General features: G+C 40.7%; 1 protein-coding gene across 1 annotated transcript; it reads left to right on the forward strand.

The window, feature by feature from the left end:
* Positions 1-623: 623 nt before the first annotated feature.
* Positions 624-27,643, forward strand: RALBP1 (ralA binding protein 1). The gene is made up of 10 exons (XM_028737361.2): positions 624-900; positions 6,507-6,803; positions 11,660-12,118; positions 14,524-14,873; positions 18,331-18,492; positions 19,084-19,215; positions 20,246-20,353; positions 22,959-23,080; positions 23,466-23,586; positions 24,861-27,643. Exons 2-10 carry the CDS (start codon positions 6,560-6,562, stop codon positions 25,146-25,148), a joined length of 1,986 nt encoding a protein of 661 aa, XP_028593194.2. The 5' UTR covers positions 624-900; positions 6,507-6,559; the 3' UTR covers positions 25,149-27,643.
* The last annotated feature ends 331 nt before the right edge of the window (positions 27,644-27,974 follow it).

A 27,974-nucleotide genomic window follows, 5' to 3' on the forward strand; every position in this document is an offset into this window, starting at 1 on the left:
AGGTGAATTCTGGATTACCTTACATTTGGAATCTCTAGTTACAGATGGGTAGCCGTGTTGGTCTGCCATAGTCAAAACAAAAAAGAAATCCTTCCAGTAGCACCTTAAAGACCCAACTAAGTTAGTTCTTGGTATGAGCTTTCGTGTGCATGTGTATCTGAAGAAGTGTGCATGCACACGAAAGCTCATACCAAGAACTAACTTAGTTGGTCTTTAAGGTGCTACTGGAAGGATATTTTTTTGTTTGGAATCTCTAGTTACTGGTGCCCATTGAAATTTGAAGGGTGGAAGGAAGACCAACAATAGGTAGAGCCAAATCCAGTGACAGGCAGAGCAAATTCTAATTTTGTTAAAGCGAATTATACCACAGAGGAACGGACACCACTTGGGCGTAAATTTAACGTTAATTCGGACGCCTATGCAATGCGCATGCGTGCTCCTGGCTCAAACCATCGCTTGCACCCCCCCTCATAAGACTACATCTCCCAAAATGCATCAAACAAAAAAAAAAGGGCAGGCGGGACTTTCTACCCGTTATATAAAAATAGGGAGAACAAGTGCGCAGGCGCATGCTCCCTTCTCCGCTCCTCTTGGGTAGCTTGCTCCCTCAGCTACTACGACAGCCCCTCCCTGTGCGTCATGCGCGTGCGCTGCCTAATTCCGGCCTCTGCCCTCGATAGCCAAAGGGCTGCAAGAAACAGGCCGGAGAAGCGGGGGGGAGGAGGAGAGAAGGGCGCTCGCGCATGCGCCTCCAAACTGCCTCCTTCTGTTCCCTATACCCGACCTTGTAAGCGGGCGGCGAGGGGATGGGGCGCGGAGCGGGGCCCGGGTGAGGCCGAAGAGGAGCCAAGCTCAGCACAGCCGTCCTGCCAGCGACGGGCTCCCCACCCACCCGCTCAGGTCAGTGCTGGAGCCATGCTCATGCGCGTGAGGGCTCCCCACCCGACCCGGTTCTCCCTCACATCAGCTCCGTTGCCTCCGAGAAGGGGGTGAGGGAGGGAAATGTGGCCGAGCCTGTGGGAGAAGGGCATTAACTGAAGCGCTCTCTGAGGCGCGCATGCGCTAGTATGCCTGTGCAGCGCCCCCTAGCGCCTGGGGGCGCCTTGTGACTGAGGCCCGGTTGGGTCTCAGGCTGCCACTCCCTTTTTCTCCTCAGGATTGCTGAATGGGGTGTTGGCATATTGGCACACCCTGCGGGTGGGATGCAAGCAACGTCGACATTATCAACCACTTTGAGGTTTTTTTTTGGGGGGGGGGTTGCACTCAAGCGGTGTATAAATTTTATGAAATAAATAAATACTCTGCAACAAGTGGTTCAGGTTGCAATCCTATGCACGCTTAACATGTTAAAAAGGCCCTTTGCATGTAGTGGGGTTAACCTCTGAGTAAATGTGTGTTGTCCGAGTATCTTCCACTCACCATCATTCCCCCCACCCACTTTTGCCTGCTAAATGCTCCCGGTGACTACTTATGTGGACTCTCTTAATGCATAAACATGCCCCTTTGAGACTATGGCAGGATGGTTAAAATATAACTAATTAATGATGTTAAACTGCAACCAGCCAGCCCCCATTCACAAGCATCCTGTTTGTAGGATCAAATAAACTTATGAAATGGGAACACAGTGGTAACTATTGTGATTCAGGATGCATTTATGTAATGGTTTTTCTTTTTGGGGGAGTAACTGTTGCAGTCTTCCATGTACCCTTTCTTGGTTACTTAGATGTGCAAAAATAAACAGGGATTTAATTTTTTTTAAAAAAGGATTACAGAAGCTCATATACCGTATTTTTCGCCCCATAGGACGCACTTTTCCCCCTCCAAAAATGAAGGGGAAATCTGGGTGTGTCCTATGGAGCGAATGCAGGCTTTCGCTGAAGCTTGGAGAGCGAGAGGGTCGGTGCGCACCGACCCCTCTCGCTCTCCAGGCTTCGGGAAGACATCCGCAGCGTGGGGAGCCCTGCAGGAGTTCCCGCAGGGCTTCCCACGCTGCGGATAGCAGCCTGCCCCCCGGCGCACGGCGCGCCCTGAAGCAGAGCGCCCCTCGCGCCGGGCAGACATCGGCCAGCCCCACAAGCTCGGGGGACAGCGGGGAGGCGCAGCACCGCCATCCCGCTGTTCCCCAACTTGGTTTGGGGGGAGAAATAAAGGAAAACATTTTTTCCTTTATTTCCCCCCCAAAAAAACTAGGTGCGTCCTATGGGACGGAGCGTCCTATGGGACGAAAAATACGGTATGTGTCAGCAGCCAAACAGAAATCAAACAGAATTGGGGATAAAAAGCACCCCGTGGCACCCCACGGGGCAACTGCCAAAGGGGAAAACCTAATCCCCTAATGCTATTTAGGTATGAGCGGAATCGCTTCAACACAGTGCCACCAACTCACAACACAGAAGTGGCCATAGTCAAAGGTATCAAAAGCTGCTGAGGGACCAAGCAAGAGCAACAAGGTCTGTCCTGCTTCTGAAGGACATCATGTATCAGGATACCCAAAGATGATTTTGTTCCCAAACAAGGCTCAAACCCAGACTGAAATGGGTCAATATCATCAGCTTCCTCTAAGAGTGTCTGCCAGCCCCCTCTCAAGCACCTTACCCCCCAAAGGGGATATTTGTGATAGGGTGGTAGTTGTCAAACACCTCAAGATCCAAGGAAGGCTTCTTTAGGAGCACTACTGCCTCCTTTGTGTACGTTTATAACATACTTTAGTTTCTGTATTTAATGAAAACCATGACATACCAGGATTAGTTGAAGAAACAAATACTGTGATATATTTCAAAAGATTTCTAGATTTGTGTCTATGCTCGTAATTGTATTGGTCACACAGAATGCTTGTTATTAGCAACAGAGCAAATGCTAAAGATACCAGTGTACCTTGTAAAAGAAAAAAAGCCTCAAAAATACCTCTCTCTGAAATCCTGGAGAGCTACTGTCAGACAGGACTGTCCTCATTCAGGCACAATTGGTCTGGCTTGGGAAAAGGCAGCTGCTTATATCCTTCAGCGCCACAAAGAACTCTCTCTAAGAAAGATTTCTTTTGGTATGTGTCCTGTTGGGTGCATTTGTTCACACAAGGAATTGTTTTAGCCACACAGAATGATTTTGTATAGGTGGCTACAGTTTCCTTAAAAGTTTTGGAAGTGCTTCAAACTGTAGCTGGTTATATATTTACCCCAGCTACATGGTTGCAGCTGCTCCATGGCTGGATCTTCCACAGCTCTGGTAATATTTGAGTAACAGAGGAAGATCAGTGCAGCAGCAGGAGTGTTTAAATCAAGCTGTGTATATGTAAATACAGCTTGCATAGTGCAAGTAACCCCATCCTGAAGATTGTTAAAGCACACTAAAGCAATTTCAAGGTTGCCTTCCTGGTTCACAGTGAAAGCTTCTCTTCCTCCAATCAGTGACTGATTTGGAAGTCCCATGTTCTGTTTTGTATCCCATATCTACATTGCTTGCTCTGTGCTAGTATACCGACCACTGCGATCAAAACAGATTTCATGCCCTGACTTTCAAGGAAAAGAGATGGGGAAGTATCATTTTTAAATTTTTCTTGTGATCAGAGAACCTTTGCTAAGCATCAGGCAAAAACTATCATTCTTCCCACCTCTTCTCTTTCCTTTAGGAAAGGTTGGCAGGGAGCTTCTCTGGCTGCTTCTCCATAATAGGGCTCCTCTGATGAGCTTTGGTGAAGATGGCAGGGAAGGGGCAGGAACCTTGTGACCATAATTTTTGGCTTTGCAGCCAAGGCCAGCCAAAAAATATGGACCTCTGCATAGATGTCACAAAGTCAAATGCCTCCTCAAAGCTGTGGAAAGCAGTGATCTCCCTGTTCATATTTATTTGGTGTAATCCAGCCCATTTTAGCCACAATTCAGTTTTAGATCCCACTGACTTCAGTGGGAGACACGTATGTGGTTAGTTCTCTCTCTGAATTTAATTTAATTTAATTGTTCATTCAGATAAGCTTTTTTTCCTTTTTTATTGAGGCAAACATGCTGCCAGATTTGAGCATGTGTGGACACATGATATTAGCTGTGGCTCAGCAAATGAGGAATCTGGAATAAGAAAGCGTTTCCCAGAACATTTCAACACCAGAGAGAGCGGAACTGTTCAGTGTTTGTTATTTGTTGTACCATGACTTTGAAATGAACTTATGATAAAGGTTATACTGTGTCTGAATGTTTGCTAATAAACTGCTTAAAAAGCAAATTGTGTATGGACTTGAAGAGTTGCAGCTGTGCTGTTAACAAAATAGGAACCTGACATGGGTCAAATCAGGTTTGTTTATGATACATAGATTCTTTGTATTCCTTCCCTTTGACCCACTTACAGTTAAAGGCACCTTATGGACACTTTTCTAGCTTTTAGTCATTCAAGGTCAGTGGGGCTACTCAGGGCAAAGTGGTTTAAGTTTTGACTCATGAAGCTCAATTCAGTGCATATTTACTGAGGGCTAAGTCTAATTCTGTTCAGTTATGCTAGGATTGCAGGGTTAGCTGAGAAAACTTCAATTCTGAAATGCTAGGCTATGTTTTCAGAATGAGTCATCTTCTGATTAGGTAGCAGTAGCTGTTCGATTCAGGGCCAAAACTGCATGAGAGACATGGCATCTATGGTGGGATCTCCCATTTTATTTTGAAGTAATTTTAAGGGGATTCAATTTTTGTTGGAACAGTTGTGTGGAAGGAGCAAGAGATAAAAACTCCATGGCTTCATACTCCTTATCTAAATCGCCAAGGTGTTGCTTCACTGGTGGTTTGGCACTTGCTCTTGGCTGTGCAACTTAATTGGAGGACCTTCGCAAGACTTTCATAAGCAATAGTAGGCAAGAGAGTGATTCACATGGGAGTTACGAGTTGTCCTGATAATTTTTATTCTATGATTCTGGTTTTGAAATAACAGCATGTTCTACCAGTGTATAGTCTACACATGATAAACTTTAGCACTGAGAGAGAACAGAGTGTTCTTTACATAACTGCAAGTCAGTCTGACAGCAAGGATAGCTAAGGCAAGAGATTCAAACAAGGCTTATAGTTTTGCCCTAAGACAACCCCCAGGTTCTGTGATGGAAATAAACAATGTGCATGCAGGAAATTGGCACAGGCATACTTTAACTAATGTACTCTTATACTTCTTGTTTTAGGTTCACCTCTTGTTTCAAGATATAGAATTCTTCTCTAAGAATTGACATAAAGGGGGAGAGATTATGAGCTAAGAGGAGTGTAGGGCAAGAACTAGGGTCCAGCGAGAAAAGGATGTATGAAGAGTAGGTGGGGTGGGGGATCTTCAAATTGCTAAGATTTATTGAGATTGAAAGGTACCTCTGGATATTGAAGGGTTCCCTCTTCTGCATTGAATTTTGAACTTCAGGTCCCTTTGTTTAAAGTTCTGACTTTAGAAATCCTATAATACTTCACCGCTTGCAAAAAAAAAAAGTGCACTTGCAAGGCTGAGATGACTGATGAATTTTCTGTCTGATGTACATCATTCCAACATCACATTAACCATGCTGTGCTGGGATAACATTGTATTGCATTGTTTGTATTGCTTTCTTTAAAGTACTTGTACTCTGCCCTTCCAGGCTTGTGGAAGGCAGCACACAATTAAAAAAATTAAATACATAACAGGGCTAACAGGATAGAGTAGTCAAACTTAAAAATAGCCCAGTTTGCTTCAGGTCAAAAGTGGATGTCAGATTTCTCCATCTGATCCATAGTCCCTTTGCTGTAATAGACTTCTACAGGAAAGTCCATTACTGATTGAAGTTTCTACTTGGATGACATAGAAGATATAATTTGGAATGGAAAAACCCTAGGTGGCAGACGTCGTTTTCCAAAATAGCCATTGTCATTCTCCTCCTCCTATCTCATGAACCATGGCATCTACATCCATAAAATTATGCCAAACTGTAAGCTTTAAAATCTTTCCACAATAGCTTCTGCTCTGTTATTTAACATATACAATGCCAGTAATAACCAAAATATGTAGAAGAGAATCAGAAACTTTGGGGTGTACACTTCAAAATAAGCTTTGGGCCACCACAGATTATATGCCTACTCTTCTAGTAGAAAGTTCCCACTGAGGTAGCATTGCATTGCATTTCTCTCTGTATCTGTTTGGGGACAAGTTGTAACCAACATAGTGCCACATACCAATCATATCCAAAATAAACAAAATACTGGACTGAACTTGACTTGATACAATCTCGTAGAAGACACAGTCCTGGATGTATGAATATATGATTTGTGATGAGCCAGAATGTGGAGTGTAAAGGAAGCTACTCTTAACAAATTCTGAAAATTGAAATTGTACTTCATGGTTGCAGTTGATTTTTAAACTTGAACCTCAATGTATGTGATATCATGAGTAGTCCTGTTTATATCATGTGATGAATTCTTGAGTGAAATTGAGTGTAATACATATAAAGCTGTATTGAAAGCAGTTTCTTTCATTATAATAGTATTTTGCAGCGACAAAAATACTATGTGTTCTTTTTATTGCAGGCATAATGGATAGGTAACAGGACATTGTTCTGCTGTGGTGCCAGAGAGTAAGAATGACGGAGTGCTTCCTGCCTCCCACCAGCAGCCCCAGTGAGCACCGCAGAGTAGAGCATGGCGGGAGTCTTGCTCGGACCCCGAGCTCTGAAGAAATCAGCCCAACAAAATTCCCTGGCTTATATCGAACTGGCGAGCCATCACCACCTCACGACAGCCTGCATGAGCCTCCAGATATTGTGTCTGATGATGAGAAAGAACATGGGAAGAAGAAAGGAAAATTTAAAAAGAAGGAGAAAAGAAGTAGGTAGTCCTCCTCTTCCAATCTGTGTGCTACTAGTGTGCTTTTTAGTATTTACAGTTTGCTTTTCATGACTCAATACTTGTGTGCATGTGTTTTAATGTACAACACGATCCCATCTTGTGCACAGTTAACGAGTGTGATTTCAGTCTTGCGCAGTTGAAAGCAGGCCAGTTGAAATTGCGCGAATTAATTGCACACTTAAAAGCTCCTTTTGTGCTGGGGTTTCCCAGTGCGGAAAGAGCTTTTAAGCTCTCCATCTTGCTTACCAGGCAAGTCCTGCTCTGGGATGCTCTTGCAAGATCTTGTGGGAATGTGGATGCCCTCACGAGATCTTGCAAGAGCATCCCAGAGACCACAAGCTGAGCATGACTTACCCGCTAAGCAAGGCAAAGAGCTCAAAAGCTCTCTGCCTTCCTTGGGTATAAGGTCCATTTGGCACATTGGCTCAAGAAGGTAAGTATGGTCACACAGTGACAGTTTCAAGGGGGTGGGCTGAGTATATGTGCCATCTCCAGAGTGTAACCCTGTGCAAGATGTGATTATACTGTAGCCCTTTATATAATTTATTCATTTAGTTATCAATGTGTGTGGCACCACAAGTGCAAATGTATTTCATAAGTGTTACAGTTTTTTGTATGTAAATGTTTTCTAAGGAATAAGGTGCTATAAAATCTGTGCTAATTCTAATCAAATGTTTTGGTATGTGATGCCTTCGTATCCATCAGAGTCTTAAGATTATTTGTAAATCTGCTAAGGCTTTCATGACGTCTAAATGAGGACTATAAAAATATTTCCAAATTGCAGCAGTGACATCATGGCTATGGATCAGCTATCATACCTCATAATTAACTGAGGTATGAACAAGCCTCATGGAGCCACCTCAGTCCTTCCTTATGATCCAGGAAATAAGACTGGAATTCTCAGTTAACCTATAGTTTCCTGATAGGTTTGTACTGGGAAACTATGGTTAACAAATTCCAAACAAACCAGGATATTAAACCAACTTTAAACAGTGCCTTAGTATTCCTTGCTTGTTTGTAAGCATTAAGTGTAGTTTCCTGGTTTGGAAACAATGGGGAACCCTTGTTAATTGAAACTTGTTGACTTACTTGCCTGCTCATGCAAAGGGAGGAGCGAAACAGCTCTCTGCAAGTGTACGATACTCATTCATATCTTGGCTTCTTAAGCTAAAGAAATTACAGTCTAAAGCTAATGCCATCACTTTAAAACAGGTGGGGAACCATTTTCAGCCCAAGGGCTGGATCAGAAATTGGGCCACCCCTCCATGGGCCTCTTTTTAAGGTGGTTGGGGTAGATCAGCTTATTGGTTCTAAAAGCCCCATTGAAGTTGTTCATTTACAGGTGCAGTTTGGTATGAAACCTTACTTTCAAATGGACATTTTTCCTTGGCATTTGCAGGTGCAAACGATTAAATATTTCAAGGGGGAGATAGCAGCAATGCCTTTTCCCAGCCCTGTGCATACTATGGCCACTACTACCATCCAACCAACCTGTGTTTAATGTGTAGATAACTAAAGGCTGATGAATCAATCTTCTGTTCATTTAAAATTGTTGACATTAATTGCTCCCTTTGGTTTCCGTTGTGACAGATTCATTTATTGTCGAGCTATCTGAAAATAAATTAATTGCAAAAAATGGCATTAGCAGTAAAATTTCCAAAGACAACTGTTTTCTAAGCCTTGTCAAAAAGTTCTGAAATTGCTTCTCTAATTGTATTGGGAGTTATGGCTTTTGGCATTTTTATCCACATCCACTGTTTCAGTGCTAATTCTACTACATCTGTTCTTCTACAAGTACCATAGCTGTCAGAATGGCTGCTTGATAATAAATTTTTTTAGGGACTGCTAGTTCTCCATTTTTTAAATTTTGGAGTATCTTTGATTGCAAGTTACATTTTATCTTGGTGCCTTGATCTGTGGTGAACATTCTGTTCTGTACTGTGATGCTGTTATATTTTTGTGTATACAGAGGTATCAGTAGGCATTCAGAAAAACTCAAGATGCTTAGCTTCAAATTATGGGTCTAATATTTCAATAGCTGTTTATTTATTAAATATTTTAAACAAATATGAGAGCCCAGAATTTCAGACTTCAAGTGTGTGTTTTTCCTTCTTTTAAAAGTGGCAGCATTGTTTGCCCGCTAGTTTTTGAAGTAATGTGAAGAATTAGAGTTTCTTAGAGCAGAAGGCTATGAATGTTTGCTTGGAAATCAATCCCACCATGTTAGTGGCGCTTACTCCAAAGTAAGTGTGCATCCCTAGGTCATTTTGGATTTGATTTTTAGTGCAGGACTGCAACTGGGTCAAGGCTTGGTTACTCTCGGTCCTAGGGCGTAGCAGAAGGCAAGAGATAAAGAAAACCAATTTGTGTAAAGGATTTGGGACATACAGTTCAGCTAAAGGAATGGGTTAAATAGAGATGTGATATAGTGGAATACTTGCTGGAAACAAGGGCCATTGGTCCAATCAGGGATCTTTTAATCTGGGGATGTTGGGTCAGGTCTTTACTGTACTGAGGCATTTCCCAAATCCCATCTTTAGTGAGACAATGGTAGGGTCTTCTCATAACAGAGAAGTTAAAAGTCATAATTTGGGGTTTGTTAAAACATTTTTTTTTAAAAAACCAAAGGCCGGAAAAACATGATTTTCTTCTTCATTGAGCATGTTTTTAAAAGGCTGTACCATGGTGGTCTATTTATGGACCATATATTTTAGTTCCAAGTTGGTCTACATCTGTGGATACAGAGCTCTTACCCCCACTTTGGTGGCCTGACATTCATGCTGGAATATCACTTCAGCGCTCTAGCACAGTGGGTCTGCGTAACTCACCCAGGGCACCATCCACATAAAAACTACCATAAATATATCAAAATTTTCAAAAGTAGGGTTCACGGCTTGGCTTTTGAAAAAACAGTGGGTCCACAGTACTTAGCTAATTGGGAACCAATGCTCTAGCAGGTTCTCCATCAAATTTAGTTCAGGGTTTTTTTTTAGCCATTTCCTCCTCTGTCTTAGCATATGTGCTGCAATAAGTGATGGGTGTGTTTTAGATATTTGTTTTCTTGTTCTTCCCTACAGGGTAGGCAGGGCTAGTTGCAGAAGAGGTGTAGCTTATTGGACTCCTGTGCATTTATTTCAGAGGCAGCAAAGTAAAGCACCTGATAATTTGCAGCAAAAGCTTTGTTTGTCTTATGGCTGTGGAATTGAACTCTCTTGTGCAGTTTACATAATCCAAAGGGGCACATGTAGTTAGAGATTTGTCAGGATGATTGGGACGACTTTGCCCATGGAACTGAAAAGTAAGTTATTTCTTTTTAGAGGTTGTACATTAATTTTTTACATTGTAGAATATCTGGTTTGCCTAGAATATCTGGTCTAGCCTTTTTATTCCAAGCAGTTAACTTAGTGGTTTTTGCAATGCAATCCACTTCTCATTGAAGTCAGTAGCAAATCTCTCACTCATTTTAATGCAGCAGGATTGTATTATTTGTATTTTTTGCAGGTTGATTTTCAGATGTGCTTGTAAAGATGTTGAACTGATGCCATGACAGTGTGTTATATTCACTGCAAAAATACATATATTTTGACATTCTAATTTTAATAATAATGATTCTTATAATTAATATTTATGATGAAAATAACAAATGTGCAAGTTCAAGAAGTTCTAACTAATTTTCTATACTTTTTGCAAGTATGAACAACTGTGTTATAATGCTTCTTAAATAACAAATGAAAGTTCAAAAATTATTTCCATTTACAGTATTAATGGAAAATGTGTGCTGTTTGAATATCGTTTCTGATTGCAATAGTTATTAAATAATTTTATTAACTTCACTTTCATACAACTCTTCTTCCAAGGAACCCAGGGCAGGACAGTGTACATGCCCCACCTACACACAGACACACACTAATCCTTATAATAACTTTGTTGAGGTAGGTTAGGCTAAGATATGGTTACCAGCCAAATGGCATCCATTAAATTTCCAAAGCTTAGCATGGATTTGAATCTGAGTCTTCCTGCTCATATTCTGCTTCTTATCCGTGAGACCCTCCTGGTGGTAATAGAGACTAGCAATAGCTCTTCTACTCATCTTCTACAAACTCTTTTGCCACCATAATGAGCTTTATATATGCACTCATTCATAAATTATCACATATCCCTGTTTGCCTGTTGGCCATTTAAGAAAATGGTAACCAAACTGGAAAATTCATGCAACAGGATGCAAGTGTCTACCCAAGAAAAATCACATAGGCCTGAATCATATACAAACTTCAAGATTCTCTGCACATTCTGTTTTTTTACAAGTCTACAGCAGATCCTGGAATATTGCTAAAGGTTTAAGATAAGCAGATATGTGCCTTTCATATCACTTTACCGCATCAGTTCTGTATTGATTTTGATGTTACATTTTACTTTAGGAGGAAACGATGAAAAACATTAAGGTGCCAGTACTAAGTTTACTTACCAGGGAATAACTCCACTGAACACAATGGGATATTCAAGCCTTGGCTTAGGCTTGCATTGCAAGTTGGAGTTAAACTTCAAACTGTACATTTTTGCATATTTTTGTCAGCAGGTAATCATGTGATTCTGCTTGTGTATCTCTCCTGAAAAATGTGTATGAAGCTTTCATACCAGAGTAATATTTTTAAAAATTCATATACATTCTTCAGGGGAAGAAAATACATCAGAATTGTATCCAAGTCCTGCATAATTCTGCAAATCTGTGTATGTAGCACATTATTGCTGAGCAATTTTCTGCCTTTTGGCTTTTCTAGGTAGATTATGCATTTGATATTTTCCCTCCTTCATGTCTTCCTTTTTCTCTTTAACAGCGGAAGGCTATGCAGCCTTCCAGGAAGACAGCTCTGGGGATGAAGCTGAAAGCCCCTCCAAGTTAAAGCGCTCCAAAGGGATCCACGTTTTCAAGAAGCCAAGTTTCTCCAAAAAGAAGGAAAAAGATTTTAAGATAAAAGAAAAACCCAAAGATGAAAAACATAAAGAGGACAAGCACAAGGAGGAAAAACATAAAGAGAAAAAATCTAAAGACTTGACAGCAGCGGATGTTGTGAAACAATGGAAAGAGAAGAAGAAGAAGAAGAAACCAGCTCAAGAGGCAGAGATACCGCAGGTGGATATTCCCAGGCCTCGCCCTGTGTTTGGTATCCCTTTGGCAGATGCAGCAGAAAGGACCATGTTGTATGATGGCATCCGCCTGCCAGCAGTTTTCCGGGAATGTATAGATTACGTAGAGAAATATGGCATGAAATGCGAAGGCATCTACAGAGTTTCAGGTATAGTGGCCCAAATGAAGGTAGCTTTCCTCTGCTTTGCCTCCTGTCTTTTGACCCACCTTCACATTGCCCAAAACTTCATGTGACTTTGTAAATGCCTGCAGCTTCCTAAAACCAAATGTGTTTAGCTGCTGTTGAATTTAGGCTAGCTCTAAATTTAAGGCTGGAAGGATTGCTGATAAGCAGGTATAATTGAAAAATGATTTATCCTGCTTATACATATTAAAGTTCAAGAGGTTAAAGACACAGTTCTATATACACCTGCCATTTGTGTTCAGTGTTGCTTGCTGCTGGGTAAATCTTTTTTTTTTAATCTAGTTCATAAAATTTATAAATTGCTTGATTGTGGGTGGTTTTTTTAACAAGTTACATATATTACCACTGCAATTAAGACTGCAAATTTTATGCCCAGTTTCCTAGAAGTAAGCCCTTTGAATTTGACTGGATTTCCTTTTCAATGAACATATAAGATTATGCCGTAAGTTAGCAAATCTAGTCTTTTGCATTTGAGGGCACAGTGTCTTATCAGATCCATTAAAGTCATGCATCCCTAGAGTGGCACTGATTTCCAAGCGATTTCCTCAGCCATCTGCCACAACCTGCTTGCTGAGTAGAGCAATTGAAAAACAACAACAACATGGTTCAGTCTTTGTGATAGAAAGAGAAAATTGGCACATGGCACTTCCCAACTGCATTCCTCACAACGCTTGCTCTGGAATAGTGACTTCAGTATGTATAATGGTATATAGTGGTGTAAGTAGCTTGAGGACTGTGAGAAAATAACCTAATCAGAGATGTTAAGAACCTAGCAGTTGTTTGCTATATATTTTTAATTATTTTGTATAAAAGATTCAGTGCTAGCAAGTAAAATAGTGATTTGTCAAGTGGCATATGGTAGGGAGAGAACATATTCTTCAGCTGTTTTTCCCTCCTACACTTTCATTTTGACTTTCTTCCAAATGGAATTTATACACAAAGTCCTCATTAGCTGGTATCTTGAAAAAACAGGGGAAATGTTGCAATAGCAGTTGAGGATTTAGCTTGGATTTGAAGAAAACACCCTGGTGGTAATGCCAAGATAATTAGCAGCCACAGTAGTTGTGTAACCCTTGATCCACATAAAAGTAACAATGGTTCGAGTCATTTATTTAATTATACAGCTGTATTTTGAATTGTGAATGCCACCTGTGAGAGGCATCATGCCCGTGATCGAAATGCAATGCACGAGCTGTTTTGACAGGAACTGAAATGCAAATTCCAAGGCAGAATTTAAAGACAAAACTGCACAGGAAGTAAATATTTTGAAGAGATGTTTAGTGCAAACATTGCACATTGGTGATACATAAATATGAAAGCATAGCCACACTTTTATTGACACTATGTCACTATTTCTTGCAGAAATATAATTTTCTGATCTTTGAGGTTCCTAGGTTTATATCCTTTACTATGCCAGGCCATGCTACAGTATGATCATGGCAGTGTAAAGTGTCCTTCTCTGGGTAGTAGATAGGGATACTGCTTGGAATTTAAGCTTGAAAGGGAATTTGTGCAAGCATTGGAAAGTGTTCGGGCAAGTCTGAACAATGCAGAGAAGTAAAGTACTCTGATTATTTATTTTTTACTAACCTGCTAGTTTTTAGCTGGCCATGGAGGAGGGAAAGCCCCTCCTCTTAGCAAACTGGTGGTGTGGATGGGTGTTTAAGCCTTCTGCATTTCTGTGCCTTTCCTTCCTCTATGGCTAGCATGGAAACCGAACATGCAGGCAGAGGACAGCAGAGCAGTTTGTCTCTCCTCCACCAGTGTGCTCATTCACCAGCATAGAATTCCATGCATTTGCCTGCATGGAATTTTGGTGGCCTGTGATGACCAGGTGTGTTCTTAGAAATAAGGATTATAAGTGGATAGTGTACAACACATCAGACACATCAGAACATGGGTGTGGTATTTTATTATTAAACAAATTAAAGGGATGGTCGGAATTCCAAAATCAAAAAGTCACCATCCAACCACTCTCTCTGCTGTTTCTCCTCTACCTGCTTTTGCTGTAAATTGGAGACCCTGGATGCACCCACAAAATACACAAAACTATGGTTTAACACCCAAGGATGAGCCTGAGTGACTTGTCAGGCTTGCATGCATCGTTCTCTTCTGTCGTGGTCTTGAGGTGCATTTTGACAGAGTTTAGTTTCACAGAATCCTGGATCGTTACTACATTTGAAACATGGATTCTAATTTAAAACAAACTGGCAAGTTTCTGCTCTGAATAAAACTTACTTGAGAACTTTCCCCAGTGTTTTGTGACTTTGCAAAATGAACATAGTGCTTTACATGTGTGATTGCTCTATTTTTGTTTGTTTTTGGAATTATTTTGTGAAATCATTCTAATTTTTAAATATTTTTTTTAGGAATTAAATCAAAGGTGGATGAGCTAAAAGCAGCATACGACCGAGAAGAATCCCCCAACCTGGAGGAGTATGAGCCTAACACTGTAGCCAGCTTGTTGAAGCAGTATCTGCGTGAACTCCCTGAGAACTTGCTTACCAAAGAGCTCATGCCTCGCTTTGAAGATGCTTGTGGGAAGAGCCTGGAGGTTGAGAAATTGCAGGAGTGCCAGCGTCTCCTGAAAGAACTACCCGAGTGTAACTATCTCCTAATTTCTTGGCTGATTGTGCACATGGACCATGTAATTGCAAAGGAACTAGAAACAAAAATGAATATACAGAACATTTCCATAGTACTCAGCCCAACTGTTCAGGTATGCATAATAGGCTCTCTCTTTCCCTACTTCTCTCTCTCTCTATAAATATATATATCAGTGGTTTTCAGACTTATTTCTCTGGGCCAATTTCAGAATAATAATTTGCTCTTACCACACTGAATTTTTAATTGATAAGAAATACATTGGGACACAAAAAGAAGCAACAACTAGCAGTGCTTCATTTTGAAAAGATCTATCCATATTCTGCAAATAAATATATATATTCTGGTGCTATACTATACTACACTGGAATGTTTAGGTGTTTGTTTGATTCTCCTTGAATCTTCCCGCCACACTTGCTATCCTTTCCTGCCACACCAACGCACCAACTTAGCATGTCACACTCTTTAAGAACCACTGCGCTCTCTATATCCCTGCCTACATCCATATGTTGCTGAAGGTAAGCAGAGTTGGAATCTGCGTAGGACGAATGTAGAAGCTGTTTTCACTCTTCAGAGGAAGAGGGGATGTAAATGTAATTAATTGTGCACCAAGCTATCATTTATAGTTGGTTGGGACCAACAAATCAAACTTAGTGACCTTCTGGTAGTACCCAGTCACCCTCTTACATAATCCAGACCAGTCTGCAACTATCAGAGAGCAGGTGTACAGTAAAATGGTAACTGCAGAGCCCATCGTTCCAGATCGTGTTCAGGCACGTTAGACACTCCTAAAGTGGGACTGTGTTAGTTCTCTTTGTGTCCTCCTCCCCAGCCTCCCAAGGTCTAGAACAGAATGGATCTTTGTTTTGGTTGAGGGTTTATTTGACATACCCTAAAGTTATACATAATTTACCATTCTTCCTGCAATGTTTTAATGGCTCTCTATTCATTACTTCTGTTCTCTCAATTAGCATTGCAGGGAAAGAAAATTATGCAAACGAAACCCAGCTTTACCAAGCAGCAGCAACTTTTGAGATTTTGAAGCTTAAAACAGCCATCCTTTCTTTGATATATTTAGTAATGTCTTTACAATCTTGGATATTTTTGAAATCAGAGGCCACTGTCTTTGGCATCCCAAATGGTTGGCATTTTTAACCTTTGGCCATGCAGGCATGAGAAAGGGTTGCAGAAAATATACTTTCTAGGTATTAAGTCCCATTGAACAAAGTGAACTAACTTTTGAGTACACAAGGGCTACACTGTTAGTCATATGATAATTTGACTATAAAAGCACTAGAACCTGGACTTTTGCTAGGTACTGAGGGCTTAACCACCTGCTACCTTCGCATCTCCAAATTTAGATCACATATGTTGATCTCCTTCCAGAATGAGTAATTACAGTAATCTCATTTTAATTTTATTACTGAATAATGATGCTGTCAAACCAGTTGTTGAAGTGCTAAACAAGATATTCTGGTTGAAACTCCTTTTGTGCAATGTATCAACTAAAGTCAAGACAAAAATCAAATCATTTGATAGTGTTATACTTTTTGTTGTTTAAATTTATTCCATTATATCTTTGAATTTCAATTATTCCCAGTTGAGAATTGAAGTCTAGGTAATATTTGTTTTTTTCATATCACTGCCATTTTTATGTAATCCAATGAGAGAGTGAAGCCTTTTGAGCATGTGGATTAATTAGGCAATGTTCTTTGATGTCTTTGCTTTGCTCCATCTCCCTTCTTAGCAGCCAACATAAAATGAATGCAACATGGTATTACCCTGTCATATCTTGTTGTATATGTAGGATTAAGTTCAGTTAAAGTCATATATTTCTAGACTCCAGATTTTTTATGGAAACTAATGTGACAGCTAGATTCCAAAACAAATCAGTTTTCAAGGCCATGAACAGTAGTATCTCTTCTCAGTGTATACTTCCTTGTGTTTTTTAAAATGACTGACAAGTGATAAAAAATACTTTATGCTTTGAATATTCTTATTATAGGTAGGGAGTTAAAAAGGCACTTTTTAAAATGTTGCAGGTATACAAAGTACTACAAAATACTAAGACTTCATAGGGAGGATATAAATCAATGTTTTAACCCAGCTGGAGATTCTGAAATTGACAGTATAAAATTTTAGCAAATATTTTGCTTACTAAGAGTTCTGACATTTTTGGGATTGCAAGACATAAAGTTAACACTTTCTCTGGGATCCATTTCCTAGTGCTTAGACGTAACAAAGAAGGCTAACAGCACAGGGTCTTTATTAAAAAAAAACCTGCTCTTGCCTAGTCAATTTTAGGAAGTTTGTAGGAACAGACTGGATGGATGTCTCTGGTTTTCTGTTATGTAAGAGCATCAAACTGGGGCATTAGGATTAGGCGGTCAGAAGTGCACGTTTGACACGTCACCTTCATAATCCATTTATATTAACATGTTGAATAATAGTATTGCTGTTCTTTTACATTTCTAAGCCTATATGTGTATTAAAGATAAGGCAGACACAACATCTCATATACATCTCATAAAAGGAATGGGAAAGGGAGAAGTAAGCAAGCATTGGAGCAGCTGTTCCTTGTCTGATCAATGAATTAATCTTCTGTTTGCCATGGTGTTCTTCCTGGGAGGCAGGGGGTGCAGCCTCCCGTTGGTAGAGTCCAGAGTCTTCTTCCCTTTTGTTTTGTAGTACTAGAGCAACTGGTGTTACAATGCAGTTGGTATTGCCTAAATAAGAGAAGTCCGATGGTGCCGTTTTATCGTAAAGCCAAATCCTGGTGAAAAGAACAAAGGAAAGATTGTCAGAAAGGTTTTTGCAACTTCCCTTTGTGGATTCTTCTACTGTTCTAGAACTACCTGTCATTTAGTCCATCCTTGGCCTCTTCTCAGAACCCCTCCCATATCAGGCTAGTGGAGATGGACTCAAATATTGATTTCAATCATGTTGCACTGGAAGAAAATGTACTGCTATTGCAGAGCAGAACACTCCACATTACTCTTAAAGGCAGGTCAAGCCAAAAGTTTAAAGTAAAAAGTAAAACAAAATAACATTGTAAGATCATTTACTCAGCCTTTCCTGGATGAAAATTTCTCTTTGCCTGAAGGTGGCAAATGGTCAGACCCCAACGTTTAAACAAAAAACACATTTGCTAGATTCCTTTGGAGCCTTTACAGTTATGGAGTTAACAAACAGTAGCAACAGCCTGGAGTTGTTATTAAAGCCAATTTGGAACTTAATTCTTATTTGCTGATGGTTACAATTGACATAAATGAGTAATTTGTTTAGGATCAAAGAGTCGACCATTACATTTCCGCCCAGATAGTTGTGTGATATTTTTTTTAGGGGAAACAACGCAGTTTTAACATGATTACATTAGATTTTAACATGATTACATTTCAACAGCTAATTATTTTTAAACATGATCTCTGCGTCTTTAGCCTGTTCAGGAAGTTACAGGAAGGAATATCTTAGGTCTGTTCAGAATTATTTAGCATCTATGCTGTGGATGTTTGCAGACCAAATGATTAGAGAGGAAGATCAAAAGTAGTAATTTGACTGTTACGTCTTTTCAGATCAGCAACCGTGTCTTGTATGTGTTTTTCACACATGTTCAAGAGTTCTTTGGAAATGTAATTCTGAAACGGGTGACAAAGCCTCTACGCTGGTCTAACATGGCAACAATGCCAGCATTGCCTGAAACACAGGAAAGCATCAAAGAAGAAATTAGAAGACAGGTTGGTGCACTTGTACTTTTCTTGGCTCTTTCAGTTGAATTATTATATTGAAACAGGGCAAATTTCATACTGACCAGACAAATAATCATACAGGAGAAATTATCTTCATTTTATAAGAAATAAGTTTGGGTTTTAACATAGGATGTGATACATCTCAACTACAGAGTTGCTTCTCCTACTTCTTTAATAAAAGAGGTGGTGAAGAAGGCTCCAGAATTTTTTGACTGGAAAGTAAGAAATAAATAAAGGAGGAGCCTCAAGCTTTCCCTCCCATTGTAGACAATTGTGTGTTGGGGGAATAACATGGCAGGTTTACACCAGCTATCAGCAGCTACTACTCACAGTGGCTATGTTCTGCCTCCACTATGCTTCTGAATGCTATTCTGGGACTCACAAGTGGGTAGACTACTATTGCATTCAGATCCTGGTTTTGGGCTTCCCATAGACATCTGGTTCGCCATTGTGATATCAGGATGCTGGATGGGCTGCTGGCCTGATCCAGCAGGCTCTTCTTATGTTCTGTTTTAAGCTTCTTCTTTTTTAAGCTTAGAAAGTGAATAATATTGCTGAATATGGTGTGTGTTTTACTAGGAATTCCTGTTGAATTGTTTACACCGAGACCTACAGGCGGGGATCAAAGATTTATCCAAAGAGGAGAGATTATGGGAGGTGCAAAGAATTTTGACTGCTCTCAAAAGGAAGCTAAGAGAAGCTAAAAGACAAGTGAGTTTCTTTGTATGTAACCCATGCGAATTGGACAGGAAGAGTACTCTCATAATTTCTAAGCTGCCTCATTTGGTTTTTTGCTTTGGTGATAGAAATAGTAGCTAACATTGTCTTAATCAAAATACCATGCTATCCCTGACAGTGGAGACAGAGCTGTTCTTCCTTTCTTCTATGGAGGCTTTTAACTAGTCTAGTGCGGGATTGTTTATAGTTCATAGTTCTGATGGATCAAAATGTCTCACAGCATATTACTTCTTTTCCCCATCCTTAAATAAGAGGCTCCCTTTGACCATTGCCGTCCAGCATAGTTGTCCTTACTTAACACAGCATCAGAGGCAGGGATTCAAGTTCCTTAAAACACTGGGCACTGCTGCACATCAACAGTGGTTGAATTCCAGGATCTCATTATTGGGATCCTTGGTAGCCTATCCTGTAATAATGAATGGCCTGGTGTACCAGCATGGTATCTGATAATGATAAAATTGTGTGTATTCCTGATATTTCACTTCTAAACCGTACTGAGTTTCTGTTGCAAAGACATGGAATAGAAATGTTGCACTAGATGACTGCTCTTCTCTTGGGACACTTACAGTTTCTGGCTCTCAGTTTCACAGTTTGGTGTTTGAGCTTCTTACAAGGTTACCTTTCAGACTTTTGTTGTAATTGCCTTGGGCTTTATTGGCCAATGCCTTTTGTGTGGTTAATCACGATATCTTCAGGTATGTGAAAATGTCTGCTTGCTACAGTGCATAAATCAACTGATCTGTCTGCTGGGGGAACCCACAGTCTGCTTGTTCACAGAGAATCAAAAGCAGCTGCACAGATTTAACCGCCATCTGTCCTAGAAGGGAAAGCAAGTGATTAACCTGACCCACTAATGCTACTTTAGGAAGTTTGAAAAACTTCAGATATTTTCTCAGTATAATAACAGCACAAAAACCTCTGTGAGCTCCTGTTTAGATACAATTTCATTTAACCATATGGCTATGTTTGGCAGTGGCCATTAATCAAGATTTTTTCAATGCAGGAGTGTGAAACAAAGATTGCACGAGAGATTGCCAGCCTTTCAAAGGAGGATGTTTCCAAAGAGGAAATGAATGAGAATGAAGAAGTTATTAATATTCTGCTCGCTCAGGTAGTTTCTGATGTTGAATGCACTATTTTTTATTTTTCTTCCTCTTCTTCTTCCCCTTTTCACTATTCATTAAGGTAACATTTAACTGTTGCCAAACTGACTTTGAGAGAAACGGACATTCATATTTAAAGAATTCTTTGATACTTTAAGAATTCTTTGTTACTTTAATGAAACTTTAATTTATACAGTGAGGGGGGAAAGTATTTGATCCTCTGCTAAATTTGCCCGTTTGCCCTCTGATGAAGAAATGACCAGTCCATAATTTTAATGGTAGGTTTATTGTAGCTGTGAGAGACAGAATAACAACAGGGAAAACCCCAGAAACCCTGAAGACAAAAGTCAGCTGCTCAAACCTTCAGCTCCCTCCACAGATTTTCAATGGGATTAAGGTCTGGAGACTGGCTAGGCCACCCCAGGACCTTCATGTGCTGCTTCTTGAGCTACTCCTTTCTTGCCTTGGCCATGTGTTTTGGGTCATTGTCATGCTGGAATACCCACCCTTGACCCATTTTCAATGCCCTGGCTGAGGGAAGGAGGTGCTCACCCAAGATTTGACAATACATGGTCCCGTCCATCATCCCTTCAATGCGGTGAAGGTGTCCTGTCCCCTTACCAGAAAAACACCCCCAAAGCATTATATGTCCCCCTCCATGTTTGACGGTGGGGATGGTGTTCTTGGGGTCATAGGCTGCATTCCTCCTCCTCCAAACACGGCGAGTTGAGTTGATGCCAAAGAGCTCGATTTTGGTCTCATCTGACCACAACACTTTCACCCAGATGTGCATTGGCAAACTGCAGACGGGCCTGTACATGTGCTGTCTTGAGCAAGGGGACCTTGCGGTCTCTGCAAAACCTCAGTCCTTCATGGCATAGTGTGTTACCCACTGTTTTCATGGTGACTATGGTGCCAGCTCCCCTGAGATCATTGACAAATTCCCCCCTTGTAGTTCTGGGCTGCTTCATCACCGTTCTCATGATAATTGCAACTTCACGAGATGAAATCTTGTATGGAGCCCCAGACCAAGGGAGGTTGACAGTTATTTTGTGTTTCTTCCATTTGCGAATTATCACCTTCTCACCAAGCTGCTTGGCAATGGTCTTGTATCCCAGTCCAGCCTTGTGCAAGTCTACATTCTTGTCCCTGACATCCTTGGACAGCTCTTTGGTCTTGGTCATGGTAGCTACTTTGGAATCTGATGGATTGATTGCTTCTATCGACAGGTGTCTTTTGTACAGGTACTGTAACGAGCTGGGATTACAGGTAAGACCTCTCCCTTACAGCAGGTGCTTCTAATCTCAGCTCGTTACATACAGTGAAGATACCAGGTAGCCTGACATCTGGCTGGTTGATAGGAGATCAAATACTTATTTCACTCATTATAATGCACATCAATCTCTGACTTTTGACTTCTTGGTTTCTGGGGATTTTCCTGTTGTTATTCTGTCTCTCACAGCTACAGTAAACCTACCATTAAAATTATGGACTGGTCATTTCTTTGTCAGAGGGCAAATGGGCAAATTTAGCAGGGGATCAAATACTCTTTCCCCCCCCTCACTGTAGGTGCATTCTAATTAATCTTATTGAGCATCTGAAAGGTGGGGCAGGGATGGCTAGAAAGATGTCATGCTTAGTTCCAGATGCTCATTTTGTTTGTGGTGACCTTGATGAGCACCTGATGAGGCTGGTGTAACTGCTTGCTCATCCCAAAATGGACCCTTCTTAGCTCAGACCCCTGGGATCCTCACTATTTGGGAGTGGAGGGGGAAGACAGTGATTTCAACCACTGGCTTCTGAGTTAACAAAGTTGTTACAGAAATGTTGTTAATTCAAGATAACAGGATGCCCTTTCAGTAGTTGCTGTATGGGTTAATTTAATGAATTGCTGCCTTCCAGCAGCCCCTGCAATTTCTGGCACTACACTGGCCATCCCTACTAATGCTGCTTGTTCCTCAGCTACCTGTAGGAATCCCATGTCCATTCTTTACCATCCTTGGTTTTTTTAAAATTTCTGGTCATGCACCCCAAAACAGTCCCTTAGGTGCCCAAGTAACACCCACCTCCCCATTTATTCTTCCTATGTCCCAATCCTAGCTTCATTAAAAGAGAAAATTGTGGTCCAGGGCAAGGTTATCAAAATACTGTAACTATGGTAAGTCAAGCTTAAATCATGCGGTACAGCCCAAACTCCACCAGGCCACCCCACATTTGCTTATTCAGGATTTCTGTGGGATGTAGTGCTTCAGTTTTCCACTGGAGCTGAGAGCATTCAAGTGGTTAGGAGTCAGGAGAGGAAGTAGAGCTTCCTAAATGGTGGTTTTGTACACTAAAGAACAAACAGTATATTGAACTTCCTCCCATAAAGTTGTGCAGTTGGTGAGATAAATGCCTTGGTCTGGAAAATTATATGGGGAGATGTCTTGGCACGGCGAGTTTTATGCTTTCTTTCCCAGTCAGCATCCTAACCATCTCTTCCCTTCTCCACCCCCTGCCCAGCAGCTTTAGAAGCTATAGTTCGTGTGTTTAGTCAAGAAAGGAAGGGTAGCAATTGCAGTGTAATATCCCTGATCCATAAACCAAAGGCTTAAGTAATCTAATCTTTTGCAGGAGAACGAGATTTTGACTGAACAAGAAGAGCTGCTTGCAATGGAGCAGTTTTTGCGCAGGCAAATTGCCACCGAAAAAGAGGAAATAGATCGCCTCCAAGCAGAAATAGCGGAAATTCAAAGGTAACAACCTCTCTGGAATCAAGCTTTCTGAATTCTAAAATAATATTTTTAAAGCAATATGCTCGTACTGGAGTGTGATGGAAGGATAATTACATTGCACCCTTTGGCTATTTTTGACTACATCATCCTAACACTACACTTTGGCTTGAATCTTAGTAAAATACAGTAAACTTAACAGGCTGTTGAATTTTACCCTATTAACAGAAGTGGTTCTATGTTTTAGTGGTTCTGTAAGTAGCTTCTTGAAAAGTGTTCTAAGTGTAATATTTGAAAGTATATGTTTAGTCACACTTCTCCATATACAGTATACCATACAGTAAACATGAATTTGTGCTCCAGATCATGTCCATTATGTGACAGTGAAGTAAGCTTTCATCTGTTTTAGTCGGCAGCATGGTCGAAGCGAAACCGAAGAATATTCTTCTGAAAGTGAGAGTGAGAGCGAAGATGAGGAAGAGCTACAAATAATCTTGGAAGACTTGCAGAGGCAGAATGAAGAACTGGAGGTGAGACTGCAGTATTGCAAAATATTTATTCATTGAACTTTTTGTAGAGCTTAGAGGTTTAATCAGGAGAAGGATCAGAATATTTATGGCAGGTCTGTGTATGTCATCTGGAAACACAGCCTCTGATACGCCTCATTCTGTCACCTAATGAATCACAACCTGTTTTTGGCAGGCATGAGGTTGTTTTCACTGAAAATGTCTTGAATATATGTAGTTCTGCTACAGTGCTGGCAATTTTCAGGGGGGTGGGCAGATATAGTGGAGAACTCCTTTTTACTAGTTTCCATTGCTTTAGCTTGGGAAATAGAAAAACAATATTGGAGCTACATATATGTTGTTAGGACTAGTGATACATTTCAACTGAATTGCTGCCTTACTGGTTTGACAAGTATAGGATAGACATTTTCAAATACTGGGTGTGTCTTCAGATCTAAAAACATGCTTAATTGCTTTATTATATTTTACAATAACTTGAATATCTTATGTAACTTAATAAATATTAAAATTATAATTAAAAATCTGGAAGGGTGGACACTTAAAAGATTAAATTATATTGTACTATTGCCACATTTATATTGCAAATTATGACTCTTGCCCTTCCTAATGTTGCTTTTGTAATCTTTAATGCACCTTCCCTGCTGGTCTTCCCAGCACTGGCAAGGAAGTTGTATTATCTCTGTAATCCATTCAGAAACCTCAAAGGTAGGTCACTATTGTCTCCATATTGCAGGTGGAAGAGTGAGGCTAAGAGACAGTGACTCAACTAAGTCAACCCTGTACTAACTTTCCTGAGAGTAAACCCCACTGAACCTGGGATTTCACTTCTAGTACAATCTGAACAATCTGAACTAGGGATTTGCATCTCACATTCAAAGCCACCATGTTGCCTTCATTTTTGTAATACTGTGGGCACATAGAAATTCAGAGTAAAGTGAAAATGCAAACTGTATAAACAAATGTAATTTCCCAGTGAATGCTAGGGAGGAAAGACTCACAGTTTTAAACTTGTGATTACTGCAAGCACCTTCTCTAGTGGAGAGGGAGTTAGCAGCATCTTGTGTCGCTGTTTAATCTCCTGTGGTTATAAATACCCAGTTCCTCCTGGGCTGGATTTTCCACGCGCCTCATTTCTAACCCTTCTCCCATGATACTTGTGCCCCTTCCAAGGAAAAGTTACATTGTGTGATGCTCTATTAACGATTCATTAGCCACATAAGTAGCTGTTTGTAGCTGAAGTGACCCTCCCCCCTCCCTCCCTCTTGTGCTGGATAAAGATTAAGAACAACCATCTGAACCAAGCGATTCATGAAGAGCGAGAGGCCATCATTGAATTGCGAGTGCAGCTCCGGCTCTTGCAGATGCAGCGAGCAAAATCGGAGCAGCAGGTGCAGGAAGAAGAGGAGCTTGAGAAACGGGCAGGCGCATCCCAGCAGCAGCAGCCCCAGCCCCAGCCGCCAAGAGAGACTGTCCCGGAGACAAAAGCAGCGAAAGAGCAGCCAAAGGCAATCAAGGAGCCAGTGAAGCCATCGCCAAGCAAGGAGCGAAAGGAAACACCAATTTAATTGGATTCCTAAGGTATTCAGGAGACCACCTGGGGCAAAGCCAGGACTGTGCAACTTACTGTAAATCTGAGGCATGTATATTCTGTAAATAGGTTGTCTTTTACACCCTGGAGACATTTTGTCTCCTCCCTACCTGTGGCTTCTGCCTATCAGGCTCAGGTTATTTGGAAGGACAAAGCAATTTGAGATGGGGAAGAGGGTGCAGCACGGCTGTTACTTTGCGATGTCAGATACTGGCATCAGGCGACAATAAATGACTCGCTGGGAAGTTTTATTTTCAAACAGTTGGGTCTGGAGCAGTCTTGGAAATTCTCTCATGTGTTTTCTTCCTAAGGGCTACTTCATGCGTTTCATTTCACTACACTTAGTGTAGGGGGAAAGCCTACATACCCAGCCTTGTAATTGGCCACTCTTCCTGGTAGCCATAGGCAGTAGAATTTCCCGCCAGTTGTATAGGCTGGTGGGAGAGGGTTGGATTGCTCTGTTCCTTTTTCAACATACCACTTGACAGAAGGCCTTTTTCTTAGTATTGACTCTAGAGAAGGGATCTTCCTTTCCTCTACAGCCAACTTGAAAATGTAAGCAACTAGCTTCGTAGCCTGGATTTTTTAAAAAAACTAGCCTGTTAATAAGTTGTATGGGCTTATTTAAAAGGCTGCACATGTCTATGTATGTGTCATGTGCAGATCATGCTCATTTCTATTTTGCTGTACACACACACACGTTGGGAAGCCACAGTTGACAGCAACAAAATAGATAAATGCAACTACCATTCATAATAGTGTTCACATTTTTTCCACTGTGCTGGTGAAAGATAAATGTGTGAAGTGGCTCTTGGGTCAGAATCAGTTCCAACCCATAACCATACATTTACTTGCTTTGTGAATTTCTTTGCTCTCCATTGTAATTTCTATCTTTTTACTCACTCTTGCTTGTGCTTTTGGTACAGATTATGAGCAGTGGAGCTTTACAAAGTAGATTTGTCCTGAGTGGATGGAAGGTCTCCAAGGGCAAAACATTAGTGTTATTCAGCATGTTCTCATTCTCATTTGACATTTTTAAAGCTGTATGGAACTATACGTAAAGCTGCGATGCAAAGATTGATGAGCACAGCCCCATAAATGAAAGTTACCCACAAAGATCTGTTAAACCTTGGCAATGCACTTAAGTATAGGACTAATTAACTAGGAAATGTATGTTCCTTACAGGTGAGAATACAAGCACCGTATAAGTAAATAGTAAACACCTCGTAATGCAGACTCTGTTCATATCTTTTTAAAGTTTATTCATATGTTTGTGGATAATGCTTTGATAATTTAACAGGGACCCACACATTTTCACTTAATAGCCAACCCCCAATTTGTGGTTGCTAAACTTGGAAAGGGGCTGGAGTTTATTTTTGATGTACTGTTCTTCTGAGATGCAGAGTACTTTCAAGTACAGTGCAACACGAAGAACTCTGACCTCCTCCTGGAGCTAGTAAGGTGGTGGGAAATCAGCTGTGCCATTGTACTGTGCTCCTGAGAAGCATGGGAATGTCTCCAGGATTGTCACAGAAGTTGCACTGTGCTTCTGGTGCATGTGGAATGCCTAGGAGACAGCATGACACAGAGAAGCAACTGCCCCCTTCTAAGGATTGAGGCTAGGAAGGGAATGGTTGATCATCCTTGAGAGTCATGCAGTGATTTTGGGGCACCCCAAGCTACTCTGAAGTATAGTGTGACTACTGAGACAAATCCTTAACTCCAAGCTCAGGAGGCGGACTGTGGCTCATCATTCTTTCCAAAGGACAATGGGACACTAGCCATGGTGAGCATATTTGTGAACTTCTGAGTAATTAAAGCTGTTGGACAATGTGGCTTACTTAATCAGGTAATATACACCTCTCTTTGTAGACAAGTTCAAGCTATTCAGATGTCCTCCAACAATTCCTGATGGAGAGCTGCTTCCTTTTGCTTGATCATTTTCTGTTGCCAGCAACAAATTGTTTTGGTAACGTTTGTATTTCAGCAGCACCCATTTTTAAAAGCCCAGTTTAATTGAATTGGTCATCTCAGTAATGTAGAACAGATTCCACAGGGTGCTTTATAGCTTATTTACCGTAGTTTCTAGTCTGCATTATTTATTTTGTTTGGTGTGGTCTTCTTTGCCTATTGCACTGCTTATGAATCATTGGCCGTGATTTTATTTTGTACAAATAACGCTTTGATATATGTTACAGAGAACAGCTTATTTTTTTAAACCTTGAAGAAAAGAATTTATGGGGACTGGTCAGATGACGGTTGTGTGTGCATAAAGCATTTTCCTTTGCCTGTTACATACATTTTATATTTTCTGGCAGTATTTAAACTTTTTTTTGGTTTAAATTCTCACTAATTTCTATTAAATTGTCAAACCTTTATATAATCAATGTTCATCAAGCAAATATCTTGCTGCTGGTTAACTTCTATTTTGTCAATACCATGTTAATCAAGTAAATAAATTCTACAGCCATCTGCATGTGGTTTTATTTAACTACAGGAAACAACAAATAACTTGGACAGGTTCAATACCTACCATCTCCAGAAAGAGCTGGGAAAGCCTGGAGTGGTGTTACCAAGTAGCGTAGACAGTACTGAGCTCAACAGTTCAGTGATCTGATTCCATGCAAGGCAGCTTCTAGGTCGATATCCACTGCAAGCTGTAACTATCTCAAGCACTTGTTGCTGTCCAAATGTGACTTGTACAGGCACGTGTAAGGCTTCTGGGGAAATGGGGAAGTGTTGTGTAATAGAGACTCTGCAACTGGGAACACCCACAGACAGCATTTGCAGTCTTGAGATAGGA

Source organism: Podarcis muralis, chromosome 8, assembly GCF_964188315.1.
Source record: "Podarcis muralis chromosome 8, rPodMur119.hap1.1, whole genome shotgun sequence".
Taxonomy (NCBI): Eukaryota; Metazoa; Chordata; class Lepidosauria; order Squamata; family Lacertidae; genus Podarcis; species Podarcis muralis.

Coding starts and splice junctions, on each gene's coding strand:
- RALBP1 (XM_028737361.2), top strand. CDS start 6,560: ATGACGGAGTGCTTCCTGCCTCCCACCAGCAGCCCCAGTGAGCACCGC. Junction 12,119..14,523: donor AGGCATCTACAGAGTTTCAG/GTATAGTGGCCC, acceptor TATTTTTTTTAG/GAATTAAATCAAAGGTGGAT. Junction 18,493..19,083: donor AAGAAGAAATTAGAAGACAG/GTTGGTGCACTT, acceptor GTGTTTTACTAG/GAATTCCTGTTGAATTGTTT.